This window comes from Balaenoptera acutorostrata, chromosome 6 (genome assembly GCF_949987535.1).
Source record: "Balaenoptera acutorostrata chromosome 6, mBalAcu1.1, whole genome shotgun sequence".
Classification (NCBI taxonomy): Eukaryota; Metazoa; Chordata; class Mammalia; order Artiodactyla; family Balaenopteridae; genus Balaenoptera; species Balaenoptera acutorostrata.
Window position 1 is genome coordinate 96,704,484 of NC_080069.1, and position 25,369 is coordinate 96,729,852.

The 25,369-nt window shown below is 35.5% G+C and overlaps 1 protein-coding gene across 2 annotated transcripts in view; it reads left to right on the forward strand.

The window, feature by feature from the left end:
* Positions 1-25,369, forward strand: part of SMC2 (structural maintenance of chromosomes 2) — a 74,018-nt gene that overhangs the window by 20,768 nt on the left and 27,881 nt on the right. For both annotated transcript variants that reach the window (XM_057548497.1, XM_057548496.1), the window contains 11 exons: positions 654-771; positions 1,539-1,677; positions 2,061-2,180; positions 6,534-6,738; positions 8,686-8,821; positions 11,628-11,752; positions 15,972-16,165; positions 17,203-17,346; positions 20,543-20,737; positions 22,648-22,848; positions 25,200-25,316. In XM_057548497.1, coding sequence (XP_057404480.1) covers positions 654-771; positions 1,539-1,677; positions 2,061-2,180; positions 6,534-6,738; positions 8,686-8,821; positions 11,628-11,752; positions 15,972-16,165; positions 17,203-17,346; positions 20,543-20,737; positions 22,648-22,848; positions 25,200-25,316 — 1,694 coding nt within the window. The remainder of the gene's footprint in view (positions 1-653; positions 772-1,538; positions 1,678-2,060; positions 2,181-6,533; positions 6,739-8,685; positions 8,822-11,627; positions 11,753-15,971; positions 16,166-17,202; positions 17,347-20,542; positions 20,738-22,647; positions 22,849-25,199; positions 25,317-25,369) is intronic.

Here is a 25,369-nt window from a genome sequence, read left to right on the forward strand (position 1 = left end):
ATTAGAACATCAAAGTTATTTTTGTTACATTGAAAACATGTATACTGAAATATCTTTCAATTGATTTTAAAACAATAGTCTATTAAGTGTACAGTAGCATATTGTGTAAAAAACCAATGTACATACCTTAATTTAAAAAGACTTTATTAAATAAGGCTTTTTAAATCATTAGGAAGTAGTGATTATTGATAGAAATTTCCTTAAATAAAGGAGATAGCAAGTAGGAAATATTTTATCCCATTAATATTAATGGGTATTAGTATAGGAATTATTTATAAATATAGTCACAAAAAATGAGTATAAATCAACGCTTTGAATTTTTGAAAGCTCAATACTGGGAATTTCCTGCTTCAGTCACTCTGAAGTGCCACTTGAAAACTCAAAAATGTTATTTATATATTTCTACATTAGTAGGTATCCAATTCATATGTTGTTCCTTGGCATGAAAATGGTGTTATGTGTTGGAAATATGTCTACTTGACACTTGATAGAAATTTGAATGTCAAGCATGCTTTTATTTAATACTTACCAGAAGTTTGTATTTTGCTTTTAGAAATGCTTTGGAAATAGAGGTTACTAATATTTTCCTTAAAACAGTAGACTATTTGAGTTTTTAAAACTTGGTTTCAATTTACTTATGACTTATTGTTCAGAAAACAAGGAGGAATGCCTTCTGGAAAGGCGCAGGCAGCTATCTCGTGATATCAGTAGATTGAAAGAAACATATGAAGCTCTCTTGGCCAGATTTCCCAATCTTCGATTTGCCTACAGGTAAGAGAGCTAAACATTGAATTCTAACATCATGGTAATAACCAGGATATATTTTTGTATGAAAGTTATTGTAAGCTGCTTTTCCTTAATTGATATTTTTTCCTTAAATGTTTATTGAATGTTTCAGATTTGTAGGCAGGGGAAATTCTTATGAAATTTAAGGCTACTAATGCCACTAATCTTAAAACCAAAATGAGGGGAATTTAATCTCAGTTGGAAAGTTCCTTTAAAGTTATTATATCATTAATATTAAATAACTGTAAACATTAACATTTTACAGTTTGTTTTACTATATGGTCCTTTTATCATGGAATACTTAATATATGTATTACAAAGATTAGAACATCAAAGTTATTTTTGTTACATTGAAAACATGTATACTGAAATATCTTTCAATTGATTTTAAAACAATAGTCTATTAAGTGTACAGTAGCATATTGTGTAAAAACCCAATGTACATACCTTAATTTAAAAAGGCTTTATTACTAAAAAATACTATCAGCTGACAATGCAGCATTGCCATAAACCTTCAATTTGTAAAAAGCAAAACAACAACAAAAAAACAGCAGTATTTGTGAAACATAATAAAAGGTATGCCTGTAGCTGGCTAGTCACCTGAGACATTTGAAAAATTTTTGTTTCGTTAAAACTATATGATTCTTGTGCTATCACTTTAATGTATTGTCAGAAAGAGCTCTTGACTACTAAAGTACAACTTTTTCTATTTTCTTATCTAAGATTAATTTTTGTCCACTTTTCTGTTTTAGGGATCCAGAGAAGAACTGGAATAGAAATTGTGTGAAAGGACTTGTAGCTTCACTGATTAGTGTGAAAGATACTTCTGCAACCACAGCTTTAGAATTGGTGGCTGGGGACCGACTCTACAATGTTGTAGTAGACACAGAGGTAAATTGATTTTAATGAAAGAAAACCTACAATTGCTGTTTAGCTTGAAAAATCATGTGCTCCTAGTAGAACTGGGTACTTTCTTGATGTTTTAAGCTTCTCCTAAGGCTGGATGCTTATCTTTACAGGGTAAAACTATAGAGTTAATGACTTTTTTATTATGTTATTGATTATATTTGATTAACTGTATTCCATTCTTTATTATGGCTGAGTAAGGCTGACTCAGGAGCCCAGAATGCATATTATCGATCTTAGAATTTTGATTGTTCAGGATAGTAGGCACTCAGCATTTATTTGATTATGGATTCCTAAACTTGTACTCATTCCATTTAAATGTTCTCTGTCATTAATATTTTTTTCATTTCTAATGCACAATGTTTTAGGTTACTGGAAAAAAGCTACTAGAAAAGGGGGAATTGAAGCGTAGATACACTATAATTCCACTGAATAAAATTTCAGCCAGATGTATTGCTCCAGAAACTCTGAGGGTTGCTCAGAATCTTGTAAGTCTTTTTTATATGCTTTATCTGTATCTTACTTTTTTTTTTTTTTAATTACAGGACATTAACTTTGTCCTTTGAAGTAAATTGGGATTTAAATCATTATATCAAAGCACAAAATTTTATTGTGATACCATGCTTAAAAAAGTTAAGATACCAAAGAGAATAAGTTGGCTTTTGTGAAATTAGATGGAGAGAGAATAGAAATGTTGGAAGACTAAAATACCCTTTGATATTTTAAAGTTGTAGTATTAAATGTCCTTATTTTATTTTTTAAATTTTTATTGGAGTATAGTTGATTTACAATGTTGTGTTAGTTTTAGGTGTACATCTACGTGATTCAGTTTTATATATATATATATATATCTCCATTATTTTTCAGATTATTTTCCCATATAGGTTATTATGGAATATTGAGTAGAGTTCCCTGTGCTATATAGTAGGTCCTTGTTAGTTATCTGTTTTATTTATAGTAGTGTGTATATGTTAATCCCAATCTCCTAATTTATCACTTCCCCTCACGTTTCCCCTTTGGTAACCATAAGTTTGATTTTGAAATCTATGAGTGTTTCTGTTGCTGATCTCTTAACTTCAAATGCATTTCCCATTTCTTGGCATTTGTACTCTTCTCTTCTCACAGTTGCTGGTTTTGGTATCATATTTGTGTCTGAATGATTTCCAACTTTTACTTTATGTTTGCCTTTCTTGGTGAGCTTTCCCATTTGTGATTTTCTTGCTTCTAGTTGTGGACTCTTTTTTGGTTTTTTTTCCTGCCTAGAGAAGTTCCTTTTGCATTTGTTGTAAAGCTGGTTTGGTGCTGTTAAATTCTCTTAGCTTTTGCTTGTCTGTAAAGCTTTTGATCTCTGTTGAATCTGAATGAGAGCCCTGCTAGGTAGAGTATTCTTGGTTGTAGGTTTTTCCCTCTCATCACTTTGAATATATCATGCCACTCCCTCTGCAGAATTTCTGCTGAAAAATCAGCTGATAACCTTATGGGGGTTCCCTTCTGTTATTTGTTGCTTTTCCCTTTTAATATTTTTCTTTGTATTTAATTTTTGTCAATTTGGTTAATATGTGTCTCGGTGTGTTCCTTCTTTGGTTCATCCTGTATTTGGTTCTCCTTGCTTCCTGTAGTTGAGTGAGTGTTTCCTTTCTCATGTTAGGGAAGTTTTCGGCTCCATCTCTTTAAATGTTTTCTCAAACCCTTTCTCTCTTTTCTCCTTCTGGGACCCCTATAATGTGAATACTGTTGCATTTAATGTTGTCCCAGAGGTCTCTGAGACTGTCCTCATTTTTTCTCATACTTTTTTCTTTATTCTGTGGCAGTGACCAGTGTTGTGGTGACCAGAGCCTACACTGGATACTGAGCGGGGCCTCCACTTTCCTCTGTGGTTGTCACTGCCGTCAGGGGCAGGGTCTGCTCCCTAGTTGTTGGAGTAGAAGCCCCCAGATGTGTTTCTGAGCTGTGTTTCTGATCTGCGGTGTGAGGTAGGCAGAATTTCTCTCCCACCGGGAGAGAAACCACTGAGTATTCCTCCTCTGGAGGAGTTCACCTGTGATTGTGCTCTGTTGTGTCACCTTCCACCCACTGTGCGGGCTCACAGAGTACACTGTTGCTGGCCCTGCTCTCGTCCCCTCTTAACTGTGGGTATGCTGGCAGTTGGCCCTGGTGTCTCTAAAGCATTGTTTTCACCGGGCCACCAGTGCAGATCCACTGAAGTCAGGTGCCAGGACTGCAACAGTCATGCACATGGAGTTGCTGTGGGACCTATGGAGGCAGCTCAGACTCTGGCCTGGTTCAACCCGCACAAAGCCCACAGCTGCCAAAGCCAGACCTGTCTCAGCTGCAGGAGCACTCGTTGTCTGTTTGGATATTCTGCAGGCAGTAAATTTACAAAGCCGGCAGCAGAGGTGTAAATCCATGGTTCACAAAGCTGCGAGGAGAGATTTCAGCTCTTCTTCCTTAGTCACACGGCCCCTGGGGCTCAGACCCACCAGCCTCTGCTCCTGAGTCTGCCCCTGAGCACATGAGCCTTCCCAGGCAGGAGGGCGCCGGGGCGGCGGTCAAGGTGCTCAGGCCCGCCCAGGTGGGAGGGGGCCAGGGCGGCGGTCAGGATGCGGGGGCTGCCCAGGCGGGGGCCCCTCGTAGTGCCTGCAGCGGCAGGTGCCAGTGCGTGGGGAAAGAGGCTGCAGTGGCGGCCGTGCCCTTCGCACACCGCTCAACAGCAGCGCTTTGCTTCTGTGGTGGCTGGGGCTTCTTCCACGAACATTCCTGGCTGCTCCGTCCCTTCAGGCTGACTCCATGCAGACAGAAGTGGTCCTCCCCCCAGGTCAGCTCTCCAAACCCCACATTCCAGCGCCCAGCCCCTGTCCGTACCACCACACGTGTCTCAGGCTGGGGCGTGCAGGACCGTGGCACGGACCATCCATGTAGGTCTCACTCTGTCCTGCCTGTCACGGACTGGTTGCTGCACTTCCCTCTGAGCCCGCGAAGCTCCCCGTCTGTCCCATCGGATCTCCCCACTGGTGAGGGTATCTCCCCAGGTGTGCGAACCTCTCCTCTCCTTCAGCTCCCCTCCAAGGGTACGTGTCCCGTCCCACTTCCTCTTTTCTTTTTTATGTCTTTCATCCTGCCTGGTTACATGGGGATCTTTCTTGTCCTTTCAGGTGTCTGAGGTCCTCTGCTAGTATTCAGAAGGTGCTCTGTGAGAACTGTTCCATTTGTAGATGTATTCTTGATGTATTTGTGGGGAGGTGTGTTCCACGTCACCCTACTCTGCCATCTTCTAGAATGTCTTTAAACCTAAGTCACATGACTATCAGGTGGCATTAAATGTTAAATTTTTGATTTCCAAATAGAATTGTAGAGCTTATAGATAAATACAAGAATTCTTCAGGTTTTCTCATGCCCGGCACACTTAAACTGGCTGCAGTGACAACCGTTATGGAAGGTATCCATCCGTCTTACAGCGATGCTTCTCTATTAGAGCTTTTCTAGATTGCTTACCAACCTCTGAACATACAAAGCAGGTAACCAGTATATGCAGTCAGCTGCTGAGATAGATCTAAAGTGGAGTGGTTACTAGTAAACAGATGAGTAGAAGGAAATACATTTAAAAGGCTGTTGTGGTTGCATAATGTTTGGTAAAAACATGAAGCCAATCGTAACATTCAGCAGTGATATCAGTTATTGAGCAGGCATTCCAAGTGCATGAGTTGAAAAGAAAATTCTATGAAACCTGAAAATGCATGTATAATTAAGATACTAAATGGATAGTCAGTATATTTCTTGAAATTGAGACACCTTCAATGAAAATTGTTTACTATCAGAAGAAGAAAGATGAGTACAGAGTAATTGAAAGGTGGTATTTTTGGTTAGTATTTACATCCTTAGAAAAATCACCTTAGAGTCTAGAAGGTTTTGGACGTTATTTTAGTCCTATGTCAAGTTCCAGTGTTAGAAGTCAATTGGGGTTTTAAGTAACAAAAACACTTCTACCCAGATCCCTCAGCCAGACCCATTTAATGGTAACTGCTATGTCAGAGGACACTGCTGAACATATGTTACATAGAGCTGCCTTCATTATGATTTCTGCTACTACTAAGCTCCATAAAGTATGCTAAGTTGTTCTAAAAATGTGGGCAGAGGTAGACATTATAAACAAAGGTTGAGAAAAGACAGTTGGATCAAAATAAAAGATTGAGGGATTTAAAAAAGATTTTTTTTTTACTCAATTACTGTTTTTATTTCTGTAACTGGCAGGTGGTTGCCTTAGCATGTTTTATTTGAATGAGAAAGTATTCACTTTGGAACAACCAAGTTAATAATTGAAGCAAAACATTTTATGTAATTGTGTTGATCCAGAAATTGATGTACTTTAATTAAGAAAGGATGTTCACTAGAGGGGTGGGATAGGGAGGGTGGGAGGGAGGGAGACGCAAGAGGGAAGAGATATGGGGACATATGTATATGTATAACTGATTCACTTTGTTTATAAAGCAGAAACTAACACACCATTGTAAAGCAATTATACTCCAATAAAGATGTTAAAAAAAAAAAGTGTGTTCAAATAATCCACTTTGAATTTAGAAACTTGGTAGTGGCTTCTGCTTGATTGAAACTCTCATAATGACTGGTATTCTAGCTAAATATTTTACTTAGATTTTTCAGTGTTTAAACTTGGAATTGTTTTTTTCTAAAAGTGTTGAGCTTTCTATAGCATTTTAGAAAATTCAAAAGGAGTTGTAGTGCTGGATAGGTATTCAGTTTCTGTTGTGGCAGTTCTTACTATTTTATAAAATAATATTTGAAAGGAAAGGAGTAATATGTATCATGACATAACTGTTTTCCCCCAGGTTGGCCCTGATAATGTTCATGTGGCTCTTTCCCTGGTTGAATACAAACCAGAACTTCAGAAAGCAATGGAATTTGTCTTTGGAACAACATTTATTTGTGACAATATGGATAATGCAAAAAAGGTAGCTTTCGATAAAAGGATAATGACTAGAACTGTAACTCTAGGAGGTGATGTATTTGATCCTCATGGGACGTTGAGTGGAGGTAGGTTTTATATCATTTTGTCCTCACAATTCTGTGTGGTAAATAGGATGGGGGCTTTTTTTTTTAAACAGGAAATATTGGGCTTGGAATGACTTAATCCAGTGTTTTATTCCTAATCAAAGGGTTGAGCTTTCTTTTGAATACCTGCTTTGTGACAGGTGCTTAATATTAATTGAGAAATTATACACTGTCATTGTCCTGAAGGAACTCATAGGCTAGTAATCAGTCCTATAGCTTTTCTTATTCATCTTAAGTCTATTCCCGTTTATTGTCTCTTGCTTGTTGTCTTATTAAGATATTCTAGTCACTGGGATATGAAGTCTTTTTAGTCAGTACATTTGTAGCTTAACTACCCACTTCTCCTTTAGGAAACATGTTAACTTTCAATTTGTGTATATGTTACTGCTCCTGTCAAAAGTAAAACAAAAAATTAAATCTGCCTGAATGCCTTAAGTAAGGAATTCTTAGATAATGACCATATATTTCTTGTTCTAATATTTGCAACACTGAGTTTCCAGATCCATGTCAAGTGACCATGTAATAAATAACAAACACTAAATAGTACTTACTGTGTACTGGGCAGTGTTGTAAGACTGTACTGTCCAATACAGTAGCTACTAGCCACATGTGGCTCTTTACACCAAAATAAGATAATTAAAATTAAATAAAATTAAAATAATTTCCTTAATTGCACTAGTCATATTTCAAGGGCTCAGTAACCACAAGTGGTTAGTGGGTAATTGGACAGTGCAGATATAGAACACTTCTATCATTCTATAAAGCCCTATTCTAAGGACTTTAGATGATTAGCTTATTTAATCCTTATAGCAACCATGAGGTAGACATTACTATCATCTCCATTATACAGTTGTAGAAACTGAGGTATAGAGTGATTAAGTAACTTGCTGGTACGTGGCAGAGCTCAGAATTTGAACTCAGGTGGTCTGATTACAGAGTTTGTGCTTTTAACCAAACCAAGAGACTTGGATGCCTCTTGAGATATCAAGTGTCTTAATTTCTTTCTAGGCCAAGAAAACAGCCAATATAATGAATTCCATGATAAAGTATCAAGTTCCCCAGTGTACAAGATGACTAGCATCTGCAGTTGGAAGATAGAGACCAAATATTTTTAAATATCTAAAATAGAAGAAACATTTTAGATTTCATTGAATTGGAGGTTCTTAAAATTCCTGCTTAAGAGATGGCAGATATGTAACTCAGTATCATATAAACAAAGTGCTCACAATAGCATTGCTAATTGACCTTTGCATCCTCCCATCAAGCCTAGAGTTTTCTTGCCAACCTAACACCTCAGCCTGTTACTGCCAGACAGTTATAGTGCACGTAAGGTGAAACCAGTTTACGCTGCTACATCGAGTTTAGACCACACTATGATGTGGTAATAAACAGCTCCCAAATCTCAGTGGCTTACAAGTTTATTCCATAATTATGCTACATTAACTGTGGGTCACTTGTCTCTGCTCCATGTTATTCTCATTATGGGACCCAGGGTGACTGAGAAGTAAGTCCCTCTTTTGAACATACTTTTCTCATGGGAAGGGAAGGGGAAAACATGGTAAATTATGTGCTGCCTCTTAAAGCTTCCTTTCAGAAGAGGTACATTTCCCACTGATAGGCAAGAGCAAAGCACATGGCTAAGCCTGATGACAGTAGAGAGGGAAATGGGCCTGGGAGGGATGGGCCCAGTAGGCAAGGGCAATGATTATTTTGAATAAATAATCCATCACATCTACTTAGAAGTATTATTTGTTATCAAGTATGTATGCCCTAAGATTCAAATGATGAAGGGAATTCTGTACCTTCATAAACTTACTAAAGATTGGCTGTTGAATTATTTCAAGTATAATTCTCTCAGAAAAGTTTTTATTGCTTACTAAATACGTGGTAACTTGGTGTCAAAGGCCTGTTTCAATTTGCCTCTGTCAGGTGCTCGATCCCAGGCAGCTTCTATTTTAACCAAGTTTCAAGAACTCAAAGATGTTCAAGATGAGCTGAGAATCAAGGAGAGTGAGCTACAGGCTCTAGAAGAAGAATTATCAGGTCTTAAAAACACTGCTGAAAAGTAAGACTTTGGTTGGATTAAGCTGTATTTAAAAATTTTCTTGGTCAAAGATTTGCATGGTAGAAGATGAAAGAAAATTTTATTTAAAGAAATACTTCTGACTTTTTTTAATAATAACCTTGGTATTATTGAATAAGTTGTGAGTTGATAACTTGTTTGTTTTTTTTAAATATAAATAGTGTCTTTGTTTTAAGAAATTGGGGAAAGCTAAAAGAAGGAAAGAAAAATCAGCCAAATATTCCTCTTTTTCTGCTGAGATCTACTCTGTTAACATTCTGCTGGGATTAGTGAGGAAATCCATAGATACTCTAGAGGTTGATGCCAGAGGATACTTGAGTCCTTGATTTGAAATGATGTAATATTATAGCGTCGATCGGGTGTCTGCACTAAGTTTTGCAGCATTATGGCTGTCCTGTAGATGAAGATTGCTAAGTTTCCTACGGAGAAGTTAAACAAGTTGATGTCAAAAGTCACTGCTAGAATTAAAGTGTTTACTTACAGTGTATTTTCTGTGTGGGTGTGGATATAGGTATGTGTGCGTACTTTTCAACATTACTTCTGTTTGTGTATGATACATATTTTGTGTATGACAGTATGTGTATGCCATTTTTTTTTTTCAAAATTGGTACCATGCTATTTAATGTAACCTTTTTTTGTCACTTAACGTTATTTACTGTTGTGTGCCTCGTGCCAAGTACTCTTCGAGGAGCTGGGAATATAGCAGGGAGTCAAACACATAAATCTCTTCATCTTGTTTTGATATGTGTAGCTGGGGCAACAGACAATATAAAAAGTTAAACTGGTAAAATGTATGTTAGATAATGCTAAGTTCTAAGAAGAAAAAAGTAAAATAGTAAAGGAGATATGAACTATCCAGGGCAAAGAAAGAGGTGTTGAAATTTTATATGGGGGTGGTCAGGGAAAGCCTTACTGAGAAGAAGACTGTTGAATAAATACCGGAATGATGTGAGTGAACTCGCCGTGTGGTTATCCAGGAGAACAGTCCTTACTTGCTGTAAAAACTTCAGGAGTATAAATGCCACAGACTTACTAAGGACAGTATTTGAGAGCTTAATTGTAATTTTTTTCTAGTCACTCTGAAGATGGCAAGTGGGAACTGAGATAAAATTAAAATCAAACATTTTATTTAGAATTCATAATACTGAATAAAGCTTAAAAAAAGAGAGAGAGAGAGATAAAAACCTTGAAATGAGGGACTTTCCTGGTTCGAGCCCTGGTCTGGGAAGATCCCACATGCCACAGAGCAACTAAGCCAGTGCACCACAACTACTGAGCCTGCGCTCTGGAGCCCGCGAGCCACAACTACTGAAGCCCACGCACCTAGAGCCCATGCTCCGCAACAAGAGAAGCCACAGCAATGAGAAGTCCATGCACTGCAATGAAGAGTAGCCCCCGCTCGCCTCAACTAGAGAAAACCCATGTGCAGCGATGAAGACCCAACGCAGCCAAAAATAAATTAATTAATTTTAAAAAAACTTGAAGTGATTTTTTTTTTTTTTTTTTTTTGGTAAACTTTTGGCATTCATCTTCTGAAATCATCAAAACTTAGAATGGTACCAAGACTTTTTTGGGACACAGTATTATATGGAAAAGATTGCTACAGTAAGTCAAAGTGGCCATTCCAATATGTAAATTGTATCAAAATGCCCACTTTCAAACATGATATACATGTAAAGCCTGCCTTTTACCTTCATTAACATACATTAACCGTAAAGTGAATGAACTTTTTCTGTGAGAAATATACAAAAAAATTTCTCTGATATGTGGAGGCTCTGTCAAGGCAATGAGTTTGTGGTCACATTTGGCTTGGAACTGTTAACTTTGTTGAGCAATACTGGATCATTTATTCTGCAGAGTTGTCTTGTAGACTAATTGTGGCCCAGAGGTTAAGGAAGAGAAATAGATTTTGAAAAATGAGAGTGGAAGGGTCAACTAAAGCCATTCTTTCATAGATCATATCAGGAAAATAGCTTATATCTTTTTTCACATTTCTACACTTTACATTTTTAAATCAGTTGGAAAATGACTCAAGTTAAAATTATGGCTTTTTAATTGCTGTCAAGCAGTCTCAGACAAGAATACTCAAGGGAGTATTTATGTTTTATAAGTTGCTTCCTTACTTTGTCCTCAAACCTCATGAATTTCTAGTGACAAGCAACCTTTGAATTTACTGTAATTTAAAATTTCACTGCAGCTGAATTAGCGAAATACCTTCCAAAGAAATAACTTGAAGCATCCAGAACTGGGGGAGAATTATAGGGTTTGCAAAAAAAGGGCTTTGCAAATGTTTAAGTTCAGTACTGTGCCATTTTAAACTACCAGTCTCCTTACAAAATGTAGGGAACATTATTATTTTTTTAACATTTGAAACTAGGGATTAATAGATAACACAATTTTTGAAATTTTATATAATTGTTATGTGTTCTATTTTTGTGATGGGGAGCTGTTACGGAGTTTTTCTTTTTGATAAGGATCAGTGGGAGGAGTTATTTTTAAGGAAACCTATTTATTCAAAGATTATTAGTATTTTCTGAAATTAAGAATATTTCTCTGGATAGTTACTATTGGTCTTGGTCATTTAGGGTTGTTTACCTTCAGTAACCAAGTCAAACTTGAGTTTAATTGATGCCTCAGAAATGTGGAAGTCATCAAAACGAGTCTTGTAACCAGTGGCATCTTATATTATGTTGTATGAGTTTGTTTTGGGTAAGAGCCTGTTATTTAAAAGCATGTCTCAAACATCAGAAAAACTGTTGTCATTTATTATAAACTTCTCTTTCTTAAGGTATCGCCAACTAAAACAGCAGTGGGAGATGAAAACTGAGGAGGCAGATTTATTACAAACCAAGCTTCAGCAAAGCTCATATCACAAGCAACAGGAAGAATTAGATGCTCTTAAAAAAATCATTGGTAAGACAAAAACATTCTGTGCTAATCTGTTTCTACTGATAACCTTACTTTAGGTATTTAGAAGCTCTCGTGTTTATTATATATTTATCTGCATTAATTACTTTAAATATTTTAATTTTAAAAAATATTTTTCAATTTAAATATTTTAATAATTTTCTGTTAATTTGCCCTTTTTTATTGGGTTGCTCATAGCTTGTTTTTATTGTTCTCATACATAAGAGTACTGATTTTTTTATAGGTCACCACATTACAAATATCTTTTTTGTTATGTGCTTGTCTTTTAGCTTTATGTTTATAGTATTTTTGTTATACAGAATTTTTTAATGTGTAATTCAATTTATAGCTATCTCTGTCCCAAATTTTAAGAACCTATATTATACCTTTAATCAGAATTTAATTGTATATGGTAGTTTTAAATTTGTCTTGTTCCTTAGGACAATATTCACAGACCTATTTCCCCCACTAGTATTTTCATTCTTTTTTTTTTTCTCTTTTATAAAATTAAAAATTCATCCATTTCACTCACCTCCCCCACCCCTGCCTCTAGCAACCACCAATCTTTTCTTTGTATCTACGAGCTAGGATATTTAAGAGTCCATGTTATAAGTGAGATCATATGATATTTATCTTTCTCTGACTTATTTCTCTTAGCATAATGCCCTCAAGGTCCATCCATGTTATTGCAAATGGTAGAATTTCCTTTTTTTTTTATGGCTGAATAATACTCTGTTGTATGTGTATACCACAGTTTCTTTATCCATTCATCCATCAGTGGACTCTTAGGTTGTTTCCATGTCTTGGCTGCTGTAAATAATGCAGCAGTGAACATGGGGGTGCAGATATCTTTTCAAGTTAGTGTCTTTGGTTTCTTCAGACAAATATTCAGAAGTGGAATGTTGGATCATACAATAGTTCTATTTTTAATTTTTTGAAGAACCTCCATACTGTTTTTCCATAGTGTCTGCACCAATTTACAATCCCACCAGCAGTATACATGTGTGCTCTTTCTTCACATTCTTGCTAACACTTGGTATTTCTTATCTTTTTGATAATAGCCATTCTAATGGTCAAAGTGATATCTCATTGTGGTTTTGATTAGGATTTCCCTGGTGATTAGTGTTGAACATCTTTTCATGTACCTGTTGGCCACCTGTATGTCTTCTGTGGAAAATGTGTATTCAGGTCCTCTGCCTATTTTTGGATTTGGTTGTTTTTTTCTATTGAGTTGTATGAGTTAATATATTTTAGATATTAACCCCTTATCAAATATATAATTTACAAATATATTCTCCTATTCAGTAGTTTGCCTTTTAATTTTGTTCATGGTTTCCTTTGCTGTGCAGAAGCTTTTTAGTTTGATATGTAGTCCCACTTGTTCATTTTTGCTTTTGGTGTCAAATCCAAAAAATCATCAAAACCTATGTCAAGGAGCTTACCACCTGTGTTTTCTTCTAGGAGTTTCATGGTTTCAGGTCTTATGTTCAAGTCTTTAATCCATTTTGAGTTAATTTTTATGTATGGTCTTAGTGGTCCAGTTGCATTCTTTTGCAAGTCCAGTTTCCTTCCACCATTTATAAAAGACACTGTCTTTTCCTCATTGTATATTCTTGACTCCTCTGTCATAAATTAATCGACCAGGTATGTGTGGGTTTATTTTTGGGTTCTCTATTCAGTAGTTCCATTGATCTGTTTTTAATATCAATACTATACTGTTTTGATTACTCTAGCTTTGTAATAAAGTTTGAAAACAGGGAGTATGATTCCTCCAGCTTTGCTGTTCTTTTTCAAGATTGCTTTGGCTGTTTAGGGTCTTTTGTGGTTCCATACAAATGTTAGGATTGTTTATTCTATTTCTGTGAAAAAAGCCATTGAAATTTTGACAGGAATTGACTTGAATCTGTAGATTGCTTTGGGTAGTATGGACATTTTAACAATATTCTTCCCATCCGTGAGCACAGAATATCTTTCCATTTATTTCTGTCTTCTTCAATTTCTTTCATCAGTGTTTCCTAGTTTTCAGTGTACATGTCCTTCACCTCCTTAGTTAAATTTATTTTTAGGTATTTTCTTTTCGATGCAATTGTAAATGGGATTGTATAGAAACACAACAGATTTTTTATATATTGATTTTGTATTCTGCAACTTTGCTGGATTTGCTTCTAACAGTTTTTTGATTGAGTCTTTAGGGTTTTCTGTTTATAATATGTCATCTGCAAATAGTGACAGTTTTACTTCTTCCTTTACAGTTTAGATGCATTTCTTTTTCTTTCCCAGTTGCTATAGGACTTCCAACACTATGTCAGATAAAGTGGAGAGTAGGCAAGGATCCTTATCTTCTTCCTGATCTTAGAGGAAAAGCCTTCAGCTTTTTACCATTGAGTGTGATGTTAGCTGTGAGCTTGTCATGTATAGCCTTTATCATGTTAAGGTATGTTCTCTCTGTACTCACTTTATTGTGAGTTCTTATCATAAATAGATGTTGAATTTTCTCAGATGCTTTTTCTGCTATTCAGATGACCATGACTTTATCCTTCATTTGTTAATATTATGTGTCACACTGACTGATTTGCAGATGTTGAACCATACTTGTATCCCTGGAATAAATCCTACTTGGTCATGGTGTATGATCCTTTTAATGTATTGTTGAATTCAGTTTGCTAAAATTTTGTTGAGAATTTTTGCATTTATGTTCATCAGCAGTAATAGCCTATAATTTTCTTTTCTTGTGGCGTCCTTGTCTGGTTTTGGTATCAGGATGATGCTGGCCTCACAAAATGAGTTTGGAACCATTTCTTCCTTGTCTGCTTTTTGGAAGAATTTGAGAAGGAAGGATTGGTATTAATTATTCTTTGAATGTTTGTTAGAATTCACCAGTAAAGCCATCTAATCCTGGACTTTTGTTTGTTGGGAGGTTTTTGATTACTTACTAAATCTTCTCACTAATAATCTCTTTTCAGATTTTCTGTTTCATCATGATTCAATCTTGATAGGTTGTCTTTTCTAGTAATTTATTTTTTCTAGGTTGTCTGGTGTGTTGGTGTAAAATTGTCCATAGTAACCTTTTATGATTCTTTATATTTCTGTGGTATCAGTTGTAACATCTCATCTTTTATTTCTGACTTTGAGTCTCTTTTTTCCTTAGGTCTAGCTAAAAGTTTGGCAGTTTTGAAGAACCAGCTCTTAGTTTCATTAATTTTTTTTTTCTATTTCTTTTTAGTCTCAATTTCATTTATGTCCACACTGATCTTTGTTATTTTCTTCCTTCTACTAACTTTGGGCTTTGTTTGTTCTTCTTTTTGATGCAGTTGTAAATGGGATTATTTAGTGTATAGAAACACAACAGATTTTTGGTGTAAAGCTGTTTGATATTTTTCTTGTTTCTTGAGGTAGGCATTTATTGCTATGAACTTTGCTATGAACTTCACTCATAGCTAGAACTGATTTTGCTACAGCTGATGTAAGTTTTGGTATGTTGTATTTCCATTTTTATTTGTGACAAAGTATTTTTTTATTTCTCTTTTGATTTCTTGGAATGACATTTCTACAATGAAAAAAGTAGTATAGGAAATTGTCTAATCATGGCTTTTAGGGTTATATTTGTACCTAGGTCCTAATGCTTAACAGTGTATGTCAGTTGTGACCATAACATGCTCATTCTATCTTACTTTTTTATTTTTAAATTTATAAATTTAGAGGTAATATGTTTCCTATGTGTCATCCTAGACATGTTCTCACAGTGCTTCTCTACTTTAATAAGAGATTCCTTGAATAAAAATAAAGGAGCAAGGAACACTAAGTAAGCTTGCTTATGAAGTAAATTGTAAGCTTTCTTATAACTAAAATAAAAAGAAAATACCATAGTTACACACTCAGTTCTGATGTTAGGAAGCATACAGGCATATAAAAAGATGGTCTGTGATCTTTTTATAAGTTAAGTTGTAGGTAAAGTTTATGTTACTCAATTTCATGTGATTGGAAATAATTTCTTTACAGATCATTAGATAATTCAAGTATGGCTCTTAGGCGTGATCTGTGTTTCAATATACCATTTCTAGAATAAGGTTAGAACAGTTAATTTTTTTTTTTAAACTCTTGGCTCCAACTTTCCATACCTTTTCTTCTATTAAAAGTTGAATTTGTAAGCCATTAATATCTATACCTGTTAATAGTTGTTGTTGGAAGACCTCACATAGGCATATTTACCTGCTTTATGATGCAGAGGAAAGTGAGGAGACCTTAAAAAACACCAAAGAAATTCAAAAAAAAGCAGAAGAAAAATACGAAGTATTGGAGAATAAAATGAAAAACGCAGAAGCTGAAAGAGAGAGAGAACTGAAGGATGCACAGAAGAAACTAGATTGTGCCAAAACTAAAGCAGATGCTTCTACCAAGAAAATGAAAGAAAAACAACAGGTAATAACTTTTTTTTGAAATGGAACTAATCTTTTAACATCAGAATAGAACTGAAGGTGGTAGAGCACCATTGGTTGGCCTTGGCCTTATTCATCGGTATTTATCACAAAATCCAAAAGTGAGATGTACTTCTTTAGGAGACACATTACACATCTTATGAGTCAAATTAAAATATGCTTTACTCTGAAACCCTGGAGTTAAGTGTTATATAATTTTGAGTAGGGGTTGCATTGGCTTGCTAATTTTGGAGAAAGAGCAAAGTTGCCTTTTGGTAAATGTTTCATTCAAGAGTAGACCAAAGCTCATATCATGTACGCAGAGCTGTGTCGTATCAGAGATTCACTGTTGACATTTCTGTTTGATCATCTTTGTGAACATACATACACTGTGAAAGAATGATGTAAGACCAGGCATGTTATATTTACAAAGTGCTATTCGATCATAGACTGGTGATATCTGATTATATCTTTTGGATAGTGCCAAGGCTGGAATTTGACCTGCGTTTTTCTGTCTACAGAGGCTGTGCTCAATCACTATTCTGTACAATTTCACTTAAGTCTAACTTTGTTCATAGTTTTTGTTTTTTGTTTTTTTAACCCACCTTATGATTCTTTCATAGCTTGCACAGTATTTTCTAAAGAACTAAAGGCTATAATGGGAAAGAAGAAAATTAAGAAACTAATTTTTTTGTCACTGAATAATTGTTTTTAAAAGGCTTTACCTCTGTTAATTTATCTGCTATGTAGAACTGTATATTGTTTATCCCTATAGGAATAAAAGGATAAAGGATATAGTTTATACAAAGTTCTTTGAACCCATAAAAATTATATGTACATTTGTCTTTTTTTTTTTTAATACAGAAAAATAAATTTCCTTTCCCCTTTCTTCTTTGGAAGTAGCTTACGTGTTTTGGTAGTTGAGTAACTAAGCTATGGGTCTTACTTGCTTGAGAATCTTACTAATTTTATTGACATACATGTATTTATTTTTCAGTACTTAATAACCTATTGAATGCCCAGATGCTGTGTTTCTTATAGGAAGTTGAAGCTATCACCCTGGAGCTAGAAGAGCTCAAGAGAGAGCATGCATCCAATGAACAACAGCTTGAAGCTGTAAATGAAGCTATCAAATCCTATGAAGGTCAGATTGCAGTAATGGCAGCTGAGGTGGCTAAAAATAAGGTAAGATTTACTAACCATATTAGAGAAATTACAAATGTTAATCTACTTCTGAAATGGTGGCTTGAAGGTGTTTGACTTTAGAGGTCTCAGTCTCTTCACTCCTGTCATGATGAGTTAAAATGATGAGTACCAATCCAGAAAGAGACCTGAAATAATATTACTAATTGTTTTGGTCCAGGTCTATTCAGAAGACAAAAACTACATAGTAATTTGACCAGGCAAAGCTTAAATAAAAATTATTAACTATAACAGGAGTTTGGAATGATGCAGCATTGATTTCTAAGAGATAAAGAAAACTCTAAAGACTATACGAACAGCAGATACAGGGAACAGCATTACCCATAAGGCTGAGGCAGTGCCCCCTTGGGAGGAACAAATCTGGAAAGGAGCCCCATTTTACCTGCAGGGCTGAGAACCACATCTACTTGGAGAAGATAACTGTGGCCCACTGGTGGTGGAGTTTGGTGGAGTACTAAGGGAAATCATGCATAGGAAAGTGCTACACAGGGGCACTTGCTGGGAAATAGCTTTCCAGGATGCCATGGGGACTGGCCATGGGGAGGTGCCCAGCCTGCGGACATGCTGGGATGCCAGGGGAAGCCATGAAAGCTGCTAGCCCCTGCACATGACAAGCTTGCCTTTGAGAAAAGCACATTGGACCAAGAAGTAAAGCCCCTTCCTTCTACAGTGTCCCTATAGCATCCTTTACTGATGAGGCTTCATACTGTTGCACCTGGCAAGGGAGAAATGTCCCCATCTCAGAAGCAGGAAGTAAAGGGTGGATTTGGGGCTGAGGGGCTTTCAAATGTTATAAAGACATTTCTATTACCTACAAATATTAGATATGGTCCCTCATGAATATTGGATACCCTCTTGACCCTTTTTTTAATTCTGAATTTGAATTCTGTTTTATTTCATATTATTTCTACTCCTACTTTTAAAAACTGAGATATAATTAGCATAACATTTATATTAGTTTCCTGTGTACAACGTAATGATTCAATATTTGCATACATTGTGAAACAATCACCACAGTAAGTCTAGTAACCATACATAATTACAGAATTTTTTTTCTTGTGATGAGAACTTCAAGATGTACTCTTAGCAACTTTCAAATATACAGTAGTGTTATTAAATACTGTCACCATGCTGTACAAAGTGTACCCACTTTTGTTTTCTCAATATAACTTTCATTTTTAAGTTTTCTGTTGTGTGGCTATATAGATACTGTTTTTGTAAGTAATATATCATTGATCTTCATGTTAACAAAAATATAACAGCTTTTAACAGGGGAGTTCCATCCATTTTACCTACATTATAGTAAAGTGTGTTTTTGCCTTTTGTCATCAGCTTTTACATTTTCTGTTGTTTCTCCCTTGAGATGATTGTTTTAATTGTTGTAGCATGCAGTGTTTTAGAAAGTAGTTCCTTCCTCTTCATTCTGTTTGTGGTTAAATTCAAGTTTTGTTTTGTTTTTTTTAACACATTATCAAACCAATAGCAGAATAACAATTCTTTACTCTTTTTTTTGAAGATAAGGGATAGAAATGCTTTTCAGCTTTGTGTTTTGTGTTGCTGATTACATTTTCTACAGTTTCTTTTCTGCCTTCTGACTTGTCTTTGAATCTCATTTTTCATCTCATTCCTCCATATTTTCTACCATCTTTCATGGACATCATGTTGTGGAATTTTTAAAAATTAGATGTCATGTTTCTAAAGAGAAATGTGGAAGTAAAATAAGCCACTTCTTCCTTAATCTAAATAAAGATAAAATCAAAACATGTACATATTTCTATAAAGAGGGCATCCATTTCTCTTTATGGAAAACTATAAAGTGGATCACTTAGTTTGTAAAGGTTGTTCTTTCAGGCTCTACACTTTAAATTGTTTCCATCTGCTGATAAGAGTAACTAAGGACACTCTCAGGGAGCTAAGAAGAGAAATTGCCTACTAACTAATTAGGTTCAAACAAAACTAAAATTTTATTTTTGCTCAATCTTAAGTGATAGATTTCCTTGTTTTTTTCTTACCATTGTAAAGATTGAAACAGTCATACCTGCGATGCAATCTTCAACCTTTAGGCATGAGAGAATCTTCTTCATAAACACGATTTTGTCATGGGTTTTTGTTTTGGGCTTTTTAGATGAATGCTGTGATTTATCTTCCTCCTGCAAAGGACCTTTAGTGAGACAAACGAAACGTTATAAGGAAATTAAAGCATTTATGGCACATTCATGACCTAACCATAATGTCCAGTATTGTTTACTGATCAAAATGATCTTGTCTTCTAATGAGCATGCCTAAAAAATTCCTAAATTTTTACTGGTGCTTTTCATCACTTACAGAGATCTGTTCTTCCTCAGAGTCTTTTAGCTGGTTGTTCTACTTATTTGTTTTCCCTCTACCTAAATCTGAGTTGAGCTAGGTTTTTTTGTTTTCAGACATTTGTGTGAGTCTGTGACCGTATCTTTACCAGAAGGACTTTTAAGATCTAGCAAAGAGGTTTGAGGGGGAGGAGGTGAGAGTTGATAGACTAAATCCCAGCTGTAATTATCACTTTGGAGGTTGAATAACTTCAACCTTGGGAGGCAGGGGATAGTAAAAGTCAAAGCAAGAAGTTTTTCTTGGTGCCACAGATCCATTTCATCAAAAAACTGTCTCTTCCTCTTCCATATCTCCGTTTTGATCCCTCTGCTAGAACCAAACACACTGACTTTCTACTGCCACTGGTAAAGTCCCTATGGCTTACTTCTATAGAAAGGAAAGGAACAAATGCCAGCTTACCTGCTTCCACCCCTGTTCTTTGCCCCTCCTAATAAACGTCATTTGGGAGTCTGTCAGATTATCTTGTAAACTCCCCAAAATGCCACTTTTTTGAGAGACCTCACAGGTCAGAGTCCAGTAGTCCCTCCTCCTCAGGTGATCCCAATTACACTGTATCTTGCAGAAACATTGTTGCTTTCAGCATGAACAATACATCCCATCCTTTTTTTTTTTCTAGTGGTAATACAAGTTTTCACTTATCTGTAAATTCATTAGTCATTTTAATGGGGATATAAAATGTAGAGGGTTAGATAACTACCTGTCTGTAATCACATTGCCATCTTGCCCAGAAGTCTGTTAGATGATCTTTCAGTAAACTAAAAATGTCTCCATCTTACCTTGCTATATGTTGTCTTCTGATTATCTGTTTCAGGAGTTAGTAAATAAAGCTCAAGAAGAGGTGACCAAGCAAAAAGAAGTGATAACAGCCCAAGACAGCATAGTTAAAGCTAAATATGCAGAAGTAGCAAAACATAAGGAGCAAAACAATGAATCTCAGCTTAAAATTAAGGAACTGGACCACAACATCAGCAAACATAAACGGGAAGCTGAAGATGCTGCTGCAAAGGCACGTTTGTGTTGTTCGTTTTTACCCTTGATCAAATTTTTGCCTCTGGGTTGAAATATTCTGTAACCTGCTCAATGAAGACCTTGCTATAAATGGCAGAACTACTGTGTAACATAATTTTGAGGCTTACAACTATGTTAACTGTTCCTCAGCAATCACCAATAGGCAAAAATGTTTTTATTTTTAAATTTAATTTCAGGTGTTTATTCCATCTCCAAGATGTTTTTAACCAAATATTGAGTGGTCTCCTATGGAAACGACTGGTTTTTATCCCCAGTTGCTCATAGAACTAATTATTAATGTATTAGTAGTAATAATATATATTCTTTACCTTATTGCAAATTGAATTTAGGGAACTCACAGAGAAATATACACAGGCAACTTCTAAAATAACATCTTAATTGGTTTCTGGATGTCCTTACGAGGATCAGTTATAGTCAGTTTTAGCAGCCTCATTTGAAATCTGATGTTTTGCCAAGCAGTTATCTTTTTGAAGTTATCCCACAGTTTTTTGGTCACTCTTGAAGTTTCTTTCTTTCATGTGTCACAGTGCCTTAAGTACTTTAGAGAAAATACATGGTTTTGTAGAAATTCGTTGTTTAGTTAAGAGATTGCATTTATGTGGTCTTAGTAATTCACTCAGCATGTTTTCTTACTGGTGTGTAACAGTTTGCTGCCTTTTAAATCTTTTTAACATCATAAAAATACAAGAGATTGAATTTCAAAAAGATAAGAACATACAAAACAGTCTTCCACCCTCTCTGAAAGAGCCATGAGTATCTGTTCAGGTTCATTACTTGGTTTAAAAAACATTTTTTTATGGCCACGTCATAATATCCTAGTATTTTATTAGTATTGCTTTCCTAGTAGCCTCCTATTAGTGGATTCACTGAATTATTACCAATGCTAGTATTACTGTTAATGGTTTTTTTATAATTGAAAATGCTAGTATGGGTGATTGCTAGGGGATTTTATTTACAGTTAAGGGAAGGGGGTAGAAAAAGGACTTGTAAGTGGAACTGCTAAAAAGTCAAGGATTCTTTGAAATACATAGTTTATCAAATATTTATTGCATACTATGCCAGGCACTAAAGATATAAGAATGAGCAACATGAACACAGAATGTGTTCATAGAGCTTACAGATGAGCAGGAAAGAAATGATTATTTTACTTTGGATTCTAGTGGGGAGACTGTACCTATGGAATTAATAAGGATGATTGACGAGGATTAGATTCTACCAGTCAGAACCAACCTGGAACAATTCTAGTAGAAGAAAGTCTTCCTTAAGCACTATAATTAAAAAACTTTAATTGGTTATATTATAGGAAGGAGTATTTTACTGTGCCTTGTCAAAAGAGGGTGGCAAGGGGATAGAGTCAATATTTAGGACAGTTTTTTACTTAGATTATAATTTCCAGAAGAATTATTAGATATCACTCAGGATTAGGCTTCCATGATTTTACCAAATCTGTGACTTAAGTATTCTTATAGGACTTTTAACTTTCACAAGTTGTTTTTTTGAAGCAATAGATTGAATTTGGTAAAATCTGGAGCCTCATCTGACTTATATTTCATTATAATGGAGATGTTCTATATATGTATGTGTGTGTATACACACACACGCACTTTGTAACGATTTCTCTTGAGTTGGCTCTTACTCTAATGCTTGAGTAATAGGAAGATCTTTTTCTGTATAGTCTCAAGTTTCTTACCTGTCCTCCAGGTAAAAATATTCATACTTATTATAGGTTCACTGTCAACAGTGAATCTCATTTTTTCCAAATGTGTCATTGTGGGATTTTTTTCCAAAATATTTGGTTTAAAATTAGTAAATATTTAAGAAACTAATATTTAAATACAGGTTTGTAAGCAATGATATCATTCTGTTATCATTATTGCATGTGGCTAGGTGTCCAAAATGTTGAAAGATTATGACTGGATTAATGCAGAGAAACACCTCTTTGGGCAACCCAATAGCACCTATGATTTCAAAACTAACAACCCAAAAGAAGCTGGTCAGAGACTTCAGAAGTTGCAAGAAATGAAGGAGAAACTAGGAAGAAATGTCAACATGAGAGCTATGAATGTACTGACAGAAGCTGAAGAGCGGGTAAGTCACTTTGCTATGACTATTTGGCCACTTCAGAATATGAGTAGCGTTGATGGCTTCATATGACCCCTGAGGCAATTATTAGAGTCAGTCTTTTACTTGATGCTTTTGATAACTTGTTTTCTTTGCGTTTTCCTTTTCTCCCTTTTCAGTTATTTCTTATTTCATTCTTTTTGCATCATCAGTTATATATTCTGTTTTACCTTGAATGACTTTTCCAACTCCTTTCTTATTTTTGGTGTAAATAAAAACAACATTTTTGATCATGTTAACTCTTCACATTTCTATCATTTCTTTCACTTGCCTTTTTTGAAAGATTTTGAAAAATAGAGTACAGGTTTCCCCCACTGTCCAAAAGTAGCGCCAATCCAGTGAAACTATTCCTGTGAAATGGTATAAAGCAAAGAAGCAAGTACCTTAGGGCCCATCTTGCTAACAGACGCACAAAATAAACTGAGATAAAGCACAGATGCTCATAGACACAGTTCAAAGCTCCGGCGGCTTAGTGCTGAGATGCTTAGTGCTGTTCCCCGTGAGGAGCTTGATGGTGACACTCTCCCTGCTCGGGGTGTGTGCTGCTTCTCTAGGGGCTCACTGCAAAACACATGCTGAACACTATTTGTGCTTTTTACCTTTTCTTGTAAAAGTAGTGGTGTACAGCAAACTTTCGAAAAGTGGGGGATACCTGTATCCTGCTGTCTGCCTCCTCACAGTCAGTCAGTCACTCCATAACTGCCGTCTTCCTTTGACTCCAGTATATGCTGGAACCATCACATAAGTAAATGGCTAAAATTGTTACATACATAAACACTGTTTTACTAATCTGTAAATGCAGCAGCGTCTTCTCTGTTATAATGCCCTCAGTTACTTGATAATGTTATCCATCACCCCTACCTTTTATAGTCTGCATGTCGCTAGAAAAACCCAAAGGAGAAAGCAGTTCCTATTCTTGATGGCTCCATAGGAAATAGCAATCTGAGTAATTTTATATTATACCTTCTTTAATTCTGTAAAATTCTGTTTGAATTTGTATAACAGAGTTAATGAGAGCTCTGTAAAAATGGAAATACTTATGAGCTCAATCACTTTTAACAAATTTTTTGGTAACAGGTTTTTTTAAACTGTTATTGACATTAGTATCTACAGAGAATCTATATTATGTTAGATGCTGAACAGTCTAATAATGCACATGCTGTGATCTCTCTATAAAATGTTCTTGCTGGTTTACATTTCTCCATTAAAGCTTTGCAATATATGGCATCTTTTTGGAAAGGAAATATTTTGTCTGAATTTGAGCTGCTTAAAACATCATGAAACTTGTTTACTTTTACTTGTTTGCTTCCATTAGATAATGATAACTGGGGCTAATATTTTTTTAAAAGAATTTACTAACTCCCATCTCCTTACCAGAGAGGAAGGATCTATTGTTGATCAGCAGCTGGCCTTTGTTTTTTGTTGTATTTTGTGTCACCACATATAAGAAAAACTATATGGAATTATGCAAGGAATAGGATAAAAATACGGCCAAGCTCCTAAAGCCTCCTCTCCACAAAGGAGAGGGCTGGCAAGGAAACTAGCAAGACTGGCTGGAGTTCTTCAGGGAGAATTTGAAGCTCCTTGAAATGTGAGGCTTTGAGGAGAAATAAGTTAAAAGGACTTTTAGAAAGTTCTGCTGCTGCTCATGGTTTATTCTCCCTCTGTTGCCTCCCTCAAAATTGTTTTCAGTAAATTTCTGCATTAACCAGGGAAGGCTACTTTGAAGATGTGATGTTTGAGTGGAAACTTGAGGCACCTGTTATGTCAGAAATAGAGGAAGAACAATGCAGGGGCCATAAGGCTACAGTGAGCTCATTATGTTCACGAAACTGAAAAAAAGAGACCATATGGCTGGAGCCTGGGGAGGAGTGTGATGCCAAAAATTCAGAGATAAATAAGATCCAATTTATGTAGGACTTCATACATCATGGTGAAGAATTAAAATTTTATTTGTGTCACTGCTAAGACTGACCTTGCTTCTTAAGCATGCAGGGCTACTTTTGAGTTTACGTATGACAAATTTTCCTTTTTGCCTTGGCTGCTAGGAAGATAAGGGAATATTAGTGGAGTCAAAATATTTCAACAGCTTGTCCCTGTAAATTCTCAGTTATAGTAATTGAATCTTACATATAGATGATATATTTACTTTCCTTAATTTGGCTTACATTATAACTCAGTGTAGTATATCTTTTTGGTAAACAGGAGTTGTATATATTGCGTATAAAAATAATGAAATCTCTTTATTCTTGACTGAATTCTAGAATATAAAGAAAATTTTGTGTTTTCCCAATTAAGTATGCCTTTTATCTTACTAGTATAATGACTTGATGAAGAAGAAGAGAATTGTAGAAAATGACAAATCAAAAATCCTTGCAACTATAGAAGACCTTGACCAGAAGAAAAATCAAGCCCTAAATATTGCTTGGCAAAAGGTATTTGAACCAAAAATTGTATCATTTATTCTGTATGAGGCAAGGATGAAAGA